The 10000-nt window shown below is 43.9% G+C and overlaps 1 protein-coding gene across 1 annotated transcript in view; it reads left to right on the top strand.

Moving 5' to 3' along the window:
- LOC138947547 (protein lifeguard 3-like) overlaps positions 1-2902 on the top strand; it is a 35209-nt gene extending 32307 nt beyond the window's left edge. The window contains exon 13 of the mRNA XM_070319039.1: positions 1743-2902. Coding sequence (XP_070175140.1) covers positions 1743-1889 — 147 coding nt within the window. The 3' untranslated portion in view covers positions 1890-2902. The remainder of the gene's footprint in view (positions 1-1742) is intronic.
- The last annotated feature ends 7098 nt before the right edge of the window (positions 2903-10000 follow it).

Below are 10000 nucleotides of genomic sequence, written 5' to 3'. Positions count from 1 at the left end.
ACGATAGTATTTTCGACAAGAGGAGTTCTCCTTGATTTTTGAGTCACTTGAGAAAATGTGACTCTATGTAATCGGTCAGTGTTAGTCTGTCCGGCCGGCCGGCCGGCCGTCCGTAGACACCACCTTAACGTTGGACTTTTCTCGGAAACTATCAAAGCGATCGGGCTCATATTTTGTTTAGTCGTGACCTCCAATGACCTCTACACTTTAACGATGGTTTCGTTGACCTTTGACCTTTTTCAAGGTCACAGGTCAGCGTCAAAGGAAAAATTAGACATTTTATATCTTTGACAAAGTTCATCGGATGTGATTGAAACTTTGTAGGATTATTCTTTACATCAAAGTATTTACATCTGTAGCCTTTTACGAACGTTATCAGAAAAACAAGGGAGATAACTAGCCTTTTCTGTTCGGCAACACACAACTTAACGTTGGGCTTTTCTCGGAAACTATAAAAGTGACCGGGCTCAAATTTTATGTGAACGTGACTCCCAGTGACCTCTACACTTTGACGTCTGCTTTGGTGACCTTTGACCTTTTTCAAGGTCACAGGTATGCTTCAGGTATGCATTGTGTTGTGAATAGCAATTTCTTCCTGTCCATCTGATGCCTCATATAATATTCAGAACTGCGAAAGTGACTCGATCGAGCGTTTGCTCTTCTTGTTTTCTCTCATTTTTATCAAAAATGTTCAGTTTTTTGCTAAAATACAATGTGACATTGTCCCAGTTGAGCAAGTGGACATTTATAGTTTGAATGGCATTTCGTCATTTGAATTTAAAACATAATAAAGGTGTTTCTAATCAGTACGTTTTAGAAAGGCGACGAATCGTGTTTACAGATGAATATATATTAGTTTTGCAACCGAAGTTGGAAAATGACAAAAGTATTGCCTCGTTAACCATGAAATACGCTCCTCGAACCCATGGAAAATGCAGCGTATGCACCTCCTTAGCTAATAGAGACAAAGAGGCAGATCATAGGATACGGCTCACTCTTCATTCATCCGCTTTTCATTTTTACATTCAGTCAAGTTTTGACAGAATCAGTAAATTTTTTAACATGGAGGGGGAATGGGAAGGTTTCCGCCAGTTATCTCTTTGAGGTTTTGGGTGCTTACAGAGTACCGTGCCCCTTGCGGAGGCATCAAACATCGAGGTCACAAGCAGGGTCAAGGGGAAGGTCGGCTGGGCGGACAGGAGACTACAATAGGAAGGTTTCCGCCAGTTATCTCTCTTTGAGGTTTTGGGTGCTTAGAGAGTACCGTGCCCCTTGCGGGGGCATCAAACATCGAGGTCACAAGCAGGGTCAAGGGGAAGGTCGGCTGGGCGGACAGGAGACTATTGAGACGAGGGTCGTGGTATATGTGTGTGTGTGTAGAGTGATTCAAAGAAATCTACTGGACCGATCTTCATGAAACGTTACATGAGAGTTCCAGTGATTGTTGGCCCCAGACGTTTGTTTCATTTTTTCGATAGATGTCTTTGATGAGGTCATATCCGGCTTTTTTTTTTAAAGTTGAGGCGGCACTGTGACACCCTCATTTTTCAATGAAATTGATTGACATTTTGGCCAAGCAACCTTCGACGATTCTCGGCTCATGGCTTCGGGGAAATGCAGTGCATTCATTTCATTCTGTGAGTTCGACAGTTAGAGTAAATGTAGTAATTTCGCCTAACGCGACTTTTTACTTATCTCCTGACTTTGTTTTAACTGAATTCTTCTTGTTTGTGGCTTTGCAGTTCCTGGTCTACGACACTCAGAAGATCGTGGGCGAAAGGAAGCACCAGCTGTCTCCGGAGGAGTACATCTCCGGCGCTCTCCACCTCTACGTGGACGTCATCATGATCTTCCTCATGCTCCTGTCTCTCATGGGCAAGAACAAATAGAGGTCATCGCCCTGGCAACCATGGGTGAGAGGTCGCAACATCTTCCTCTTCCTCATGTCTCTCTTGGGCAAGACCAGATAGAGGTCGTCACCCTGGCAACCATGGGTGAGAGGTCGTAACATCTTCCTCTTCCTCATGTCTCTCTTGGGCAAGACCAGATAGAGGTCGTCACCCTGGCAACCATGGGTGAGAGGTCGTAACATCTTCCTCTTCCTCATGTCTCTCTTGGGCAAGAGCAACTAGAGGTCGTCACCCTGGCAACCAAGGGTGAGAGGTCGTAACATCTTCATCTTCCTCATGTCTCTCTTGGGCAAGAACAACTAGAGGTCAACACCCTGGCAACCAAGGGTGAGAGGTCGTAACATCATCTTCCTCTTGTCTCTCTTGAGCTAGAGCAACTAGAGGTCGTCACCCTGTCAACGAACGCTACGCGAACAACAACATTTATCATCAACCAAGGCTACGGGAACAACAACATTTATTATCAACCAAGGCTAAGGGGTCTTAACCCTGGTGATCAAGCGTAAAAGGGCGTCATCTTGGCAACTTAGCTCTGAAGGACGTTCCATTGGTAATCAAGAACCAAAGGTCAACAGACTGACGACCTTGAAGTTTTACAAAGGAGGTTGTCCATCATAACCTTGGCTTTTGCAGGGGTTTGCTGCAGCTGTTTTTGCCTATCCGTTTCACTACTATGTATTTTTTTCTGGAAAGGTAAAAAAACACGATTTAATTCGTTTTACATTTTTGAAACGTTAAAAATCTAACTTAGCCTCGAATCATCAAAATGTCTGTACATGGACAGAAGTACTCGTCTTTTCCATGATAATATGAAGCGGTCATTTTCTGCAAAGAAAATTCATATTTATAAACTATAATTTTTTTTTTTTAAGCGAAGATGATGGCAAAGTGCTTTTTGTTGGATGGGTAATTATATGTTACAGGGCTCCGCGATTCTTCTATAGATTCGCAGATTTCTGAGAAATGTGTAAAATAAAAAACCTGTAAATGAGCACAGATTTTTTCCCCGAATCTGAACCAAATGTGAAACTCAAATGTGTTTCTCCTGACATCCCCCCTCCCCCCCCCCCCCCCCACCCACCCACATCTAATTTATCAAACATCAACAGTGAAAAAAATCATCAAATAATGTAATTGTTGATACATTTAGTATGCTCGGCCCTGAGAGAGCAAACAGGAAGTTACCAGCGCATGCGTTGAATGAAGCTGTCAAGGTCATGCAGGCAGTGTAGGTCGAGTTTCAGGCCGCCTTTTTTCTTTTAAAAAATCCACCAAATAAACAAGTCGCGTGAAGCGATATAAAAACATTTAGTCAAGCTGTCGGCATCATTCCATCAAAGTAACAGATGAACACCAAACAAGTCGCGTAAGGCGAAAATACAACATTGAGTCAAGCTGTAGAACTCACAGAATGAAACTGAACGCACTGCCTTTTTTCACCAAGACAGTACAGCTTCGTCAATCCCCGCGGCAAGAAAATAGCTCACTTTTCCAGTGCAACACATTGATAAGCCAGAATAGCGCAATAGCGTATTGCGGTAAGCAGGAAAGTGCGCTTTTTTGTATTCTTTTTGACTTTCAGAGCTTGTTTTGAATATAAAATATTATATCTATATGTTTTAGAAGCAGGAAAAAAAAATAATAAGATGAAATCGTGTTTGGATCGATTTCTTAAATTCCAATCGTAGTACTTATTAACCTATTTTCGTTAATTGTGATCACATTTTAAGAGTAAACATGACATATGTATAGATTTTTATATTCGGAATTTGATGGAGAATACGATGCAATCAATTTCAAATCTGTTAGCAAAAAATCGATTTTGATGACAACTTTAATGAGCAAACTAATTAACTAGTTGTTAAGCTTCTGAGCTGCAATGCAATCCCATAGTCCAGACTTTGTCAAGGATTGCTTGACCAAATTTTCAACCAATTTGGTTTAAAAATGAGGGCGTGACAGTGCGGCCTTAACTTTAACTAAAAGCCGGATATGACGTCATCAACGATATTTATATAAAAGAAAAAGAAAAAAAGTGTCTGGGGAAATCATACCCAGGAACTCTCATGTCAAATTTCATGAAGATCGGTCCAGTAGTTTTCTCGGAATCGTTCAACACACACACACACATACACACACACACACACACACACACACACACACACACACACACACACACACACACACACACACACACACACACACACACATTCATTCATACACACATACGCCACACCCTTATCTCGATTTCCAGTCAATGTTAAAACACACTCCTTCCTTACCATCTACCTGGTCTGTTTGTATTAGGGGTAATAAAATGCTAATTTCTCAAGCTTACAACCAAAATCACGAACGTCATAAAAAGCGTCCGAATGGAAACAATTTGATGAAGTGGTTCGAACGGACACCTGTTTTCGTCAAAATCAGTACGAACGGAAACAAAACTGTTTGATGCAAATTCAATACATCTTATGGTTCACATAGGTCCAATATTAACTCGTAGGCGTACTCTGTGCTATATGACGACCATTGGAACACACATAACCAGTAGTGGGGACCTGATCTAACGAATGTGTACGAACGGCAACGCTTTTCGTACGAACGGAAACATGTTAATATGTACGAACTGAATTATAGCGTACGAACGGAATCGGCATGTTTTCAAAAAACAAGTGATTGTACAAAAGCAATTAGTTTCTGTAAACTTCTGTTCAAGCGAAATTTCGTAACAGGCAATGGTTTTGGTGCTCATGTGCAAAGCAGGGGTCAATTTTGATTACAGAGTCTTCTTCTTCTTCTTGGCGTTCGCAGAGGTTACACGATCAGTCCAGCACTGGTGATAAATGTTGTCGTTTTCTCCAACTCCTGTCGACTGCCGTATAGTTTGGTCTGCAAGGGAGTTGGTGACGGCCACCCTTTTTTTCGTTCCTCATCTAGTAAGGGACATCGCTGTAAGATGTGTTCCGCTGTTTGGTCTTCTTGACCGCACGCACAGGTTGGTGATGGCGCCAGCTTGAACTTTCGGTTCATGTGAGCATTGAGCCTGTTGTGGCCAGTACGCAGCCTGATGAGGTTGACTTGCTGCTCTCTGGACATTGTGTGGTAGTCATCTCTGTTTGTCCTTGGCCTCATCAATGCCTTGATGATTGTCTTCTGCTCACTATAGCTGACACTGTTTTTCAGGTTGGTCTTCCACGGCTCCTTCTTTCGCCAGCTCATCTGCCCTTTACAGGGTGAGAAAGGCAAGAAAATGTCGAAAAATCATGCAATGCTGCCACGTTTGACACATGTGTGCAATCATGAGGCCGACTAGCACCATGTATGTGTGTGTGTGTGTGTGTGTGTGTGTGTGTGTGTGTGTGTGTGTGTGTGTGTGTGTGTGTGTGTGTGTGTGTGTGTGTGTGTGTGTTTGTGTATGTGATCGTGTGTTTGTGTGTGTGTCACGGGCACTGTAAAGCTGCTGTGGTCACCGCCGGTTTTTCGCCGTGGCGTTGCGTTCTTGCAGTACACATTTTAAATCCTTGCACCGTACCTGCAAGCATTGCCAAATAAAACACAACTTTCACAGGGTATCATCCGTAACTCCAGGTGACCGATACCTGCAGGATACCGGTGGGTGACCATTTTCTTCGACATTTTCAGGGCTGGACTGAGCTAGTGTTTGAGAATCGGTGGGGGGGGGGGGGGGGGGGATTTTCTCTTACCGTCTTTGTTCCCTTCTTTTCTTCTTTTTTTTCTGTCTTTTTTTTCAAACCCTGAGAGCGGTTTTGTTTTGCAAGCTTCTCTGCATTTGAGACCCGATCGTCTCTGCTCATCGACTATGTTTTTCAGTGCGAGGGGGGGGGGGTATGTGTGTATGTATGTGTGTGCGTGCGTGCGTGCGGCTTGAGTGTGTTTGTGTGTGTGTGTGTGTGTCAAAGAGTAGCCCTTTAACTAGCTGGAGAAAACTTTCACTTCTCTACTATGGTGTACACAAATACAGGTGTCCGATCAGTCCGGATATTGCGGTCAGACAAACCTCGGCGTCAAAGATTGGTCTTGGTTATATCGCATGCAGTTCAATTAATGTCTATTGGTCACTCTCAGAGGAACCGTGATATTTGTTCGACCTGAGAATTTGCTGACCGTTTGCTAAAAGGTTAGCACCACAGAAGTTGGACACTACCGTTTGCGGCTTGGCATCAAGAGCTGATCGGAAAGTGAACGCAGTAAATTTTAAGGGGCATCAAGAGCTGATCGGAAAGTGAACGCAGTAAATTTTAAGGGGCATCAAGAGCTGATCGGAAAGTGAACGCAGTAAATTGTAAGGGGCATCAAGAGCTGATCGGAGAGTGAACGCAGTAAATTTTAAGGGGCATCAAGAGCTGATCGGAAAGTGAACGCAGTAAATTTTAAGGGGCATCAAGAGCTGATCGGAAAGTGAACGCAGTAAATTTTAAGGGGCATCAAGAGCTGATCGGAGAGTGAACGCAGTAAATTTTAAGGGGCATCAAGAGCTGATCGGAAAGTGAACGCAGTAAATTTTAAGGGGCATCAAGAGCTGATCGGAAAGTGAACGCAGTAAATTTTAAGGGGCATCAAGAGCTGATCGGAAAGTGAACGCAGTAAATTTTAAGGGGCATCAAGAGCTGATCGGAGAGTGAACGCAGTAAATTTTAAGGGGCATCAAGAGCTGATCGGAAAGTGAACGCAGTAAATTTTAAGGGGCATCAAGAGCTGATCGGAAAGTGAACGCAGTAAATTTTAAGGGGCATCAAGAGCTGATCGGAAAGTGAACGCAGTAAATTGTAAGGGGCTTATTGTCCGTCAGGTCTTAATTGCCTATATTGGACATGAATTGGTTTATACGATTCGAGTTTTACGCCCTCACGGCTTTTTGATGTATGCGTGTTTAGGTGGTATCAGCCATCTGCACTTATGGTAGAATGACCAAGATCTTTAACGTGCCATTGTGGTGACACGGGGGTGGGAGATGGATACCGTCACTGGGTCTGCACATAAAGTTGACCCGTGTCCGTCCCGGCCCGGATTCGAACAACCGACCTCTCGATCACAAGTCCAGTGCTCTACCACCTGAGCTACCCGGGCCCCCCCCCAAGTGAACGCTTCCACCTGGGTTTCTGTTAGAGTGTGTGTGTGTGTTTGTGTGTGTGTGTGTGTTTGTGTGTGTGTGTTTGTGTGTGAGTTTGTGTGTGAGTGTGTGCTTGTGTGTGTGTGAGTGTGTGTGTGTGTGCGTATGTGTGTGTGTGTGTGCGCGCGTGTGTGTGTGAGTGAGTGTGTGTGTGTGTTTGTGCGTGTGTGTGTGTGTGTGTGTGAGAGTGTGTGCGTGCGTGTATGCGTGCGTGCATGCTTGTGTGTATGCGTGCGTGCGTGTGTCCGTGCGTGCGCGCTTTCGCATGCACACATGCAAGTGTTTTAAAACATATAGGCCTACTCCTCGCATCCTCTACTCAAGTCAGAACAATCTGATCGTCTATTCAAGGGACTCAATCCATTACGGTCATCGTGTGTGTATGTGTATGTGTGTGCATCCTCGACTCCACTCAGAACAATCTACTCGTCTATTCAAGGGACTCAATCCATTACAGTCATCGAAAGTTTACACAGGAGTGTAATCTCCCTTGCATTGTTGATCACGTTTAATGGCCAATTTCTGGAGGCGGTTGTCCAGGTCTGAAGAAGACGTTATAATGTGTGTCCTGCAATTTACCGCTGTAATCGGAGGTGGCGCTGCAAGCCTATTCTAGAGACGCAAAGTTTGGAGCGGTCAGGGCACTGGAAAACTGTTGTTGTCACTGCCGGTGGCGCTGCAAGCCTATTCAGTTTTGAGACGCAAAGTTTGGAACAGTCAGGGCACTAGAAAACTGTTGTGGTCACTTCCGGTGGCGCTGCAAGCCTATTTTTGAGACGCAAAGTTTGGAGCAGTCATGGCACTAGAAAACTGTTGTGGTCACTTCCGGTGGTGCTGCAAGCCTATTCTTGAGACGCAAAGTCTCAGAGAGAGAGAGAGAGAGAGAGAGAGAGAGAGAGAGAGAGAGAACAAGAACAAATCTTTAATTGTCTAAGGCCACAGCTCCTTACAATAGTGATTAAAATAACAGCAATAGTATCTGCACAGTTATAAATTATAGTCACGCATAAAATTCAACAAATACATTACGGACCCTGATGACATGTCACTGAACCTGATTTATAAGCGTTCGTCTCTTCTGTAACATGAAGAACACAAATCTGCTGAAGCTGTTCATCACATTATCCTCATTACTGCCACAGAAATACACAAGTTGTTGTTGCAGCGTCTTAGAGTTCGAGATTTTCAAATACTTTGCTCGAAGGTCTTGATAAAAAGGACATAAAAATACAACATGGTGTTCATCTTCTTTATCAGCTGTACAGAGAGGACAGTTTCTTGTCGTTTGGTTTGGTGCGTACCGAAACTTGTGAGCGTTGATTTCGGATACTCCTGCGCGGAAACGAGTGGGAGCAACTCTGTACTTAATATCTTCAATTAATTCAAGCATGTTTTGTAACAATTATAAATGTTGAAACGTTCACTGCATTCTAAAAAGGAGAACCATTCTTGACAAAAACAATCTTGTAAACGTCTTTTAAACTCTTGTAAGAAACACTTCTCATTCCCAACCATTCCGTACATCCACACAGCAGCAAAACCATTACAACATAAAAGACTCTGCACATGTGAGACCCAATTTGTGTGTCCCTTCGATGCCAAATTACATAAAGCTTTATATGCAATCTTGGAATATCTTGAATCAGGTTGCCCCAGCAGTGTAAACCAGTATTTCACACATCTGACTGCGGATGTCTTCCCAATTCACCATACACAATGTTGTTTGGAGTTCGAATTATCACTTTCAGAAACTTTTTACACGCAAACAGGTGGACCCTTTCCACAGAGTCATACTTTCCATCTCCCCATAGCTCTGAACCATACAAGAGCATAGGGGCGATCCGTGCGTCAAACACCTTTGCCGAATGGCAGCCAAGTCTGTTAAGTAATCTAACGATTTCGATCACTCCCGAGAGAGAGAGAGAGAGAGAGAGAGAGAGAGAGAGAGAGAGAGAGAGAGAGAGAGAGAGAGAGAGAGAGAGAGAGAGAGAGAGAGAGACTCGATCACCATTTCAGATATAGAGGAAGTCCATGCGCCCCCTTTGACACATACCTAAAATCATTAGCCTTTTCATTGCAACATACATTCCATGATACAATTTCGACACAGTTCAGTGATTGTCCTGAGGCCGCTGAAAGAGAGAGGGTTGTGTTTGTTTGACCTCAGAAGTTGCATACGTACCCTCTGCTCAAAAGTTGCCACCACGGAAGTTGGCCAATACCGCCTTGCGGTCTGGAGTGACTGTCGCATCGCATTCCTAAACTTTTATCCCTAGTGTTTTACTGGCATGAATAAAATGTTGTGATCTTATGATGACCAAAGCAAAATAGTAGACATAGTAGGCTAATCATATAACACGCTAAGTAAACCTGACCCAAAACATAAGAATCACGTGATCAAATCAAACCGCAGCTGGCGCCCTCACAGCAGGGGAGGTAAGCCGGGCGGAACTGCGGGAGGTCCCACAACTCTTACAAACACAAACATGTCACCTACTGCCTGGGACCGATTTAGCCGACAAATCCCTGAATGGAATCGATACTCGATCACACTCTGACCACCGCGGTGACAAAGAGGTACTAGGCGATGGAAATATTGACCACACTGGCGATCTTTTGATCGGTAAGTGACCACATAGATGCATAAAACCAACCTGGGTTGTCGTCACAATACGGTGTCAAGATGGCTTTAATACAGACACACAATACGGTGTCAAGATGGCTTTAATACAGACACACAGTTCTCTTTTCTTCGCGTCAAGCTCTTGAGAAGGACTCACACGCCGAAAATCGTCTTTTTAGTGCACGTGAGAAAAAAGTATTGGCCCCCCTACCTCGAAATTCAATCTGTTTCTGGCCGGAACACAGTCAACAGTCATTCAGAGTACAAATCACCCTCCTCTCATCCCCCTGCTTTTCCACTTCAGCGAAGCGTTAACTTATACTCTTCACTTCCCCC

This window comes from Littorina saxatilis, linkage group LG14 (assembly GCF_037325665.1).
Source record: "Littorina saxatilis isolate snail1 linkage group LG14, US_GU_Lsax_2.0, whole genome shotgun sequence".
Classification (NCBI taxonomy): domain Eukaryota; kingdom Metazoa; phylum Mollusca; class Gastropoda; order Littorinimorpha; family Littorinidae; genus Littorina; species Littorina saxatilis.
This window is presented reverse-complemented; position numbering and strand designations above follow the sequence as displayed.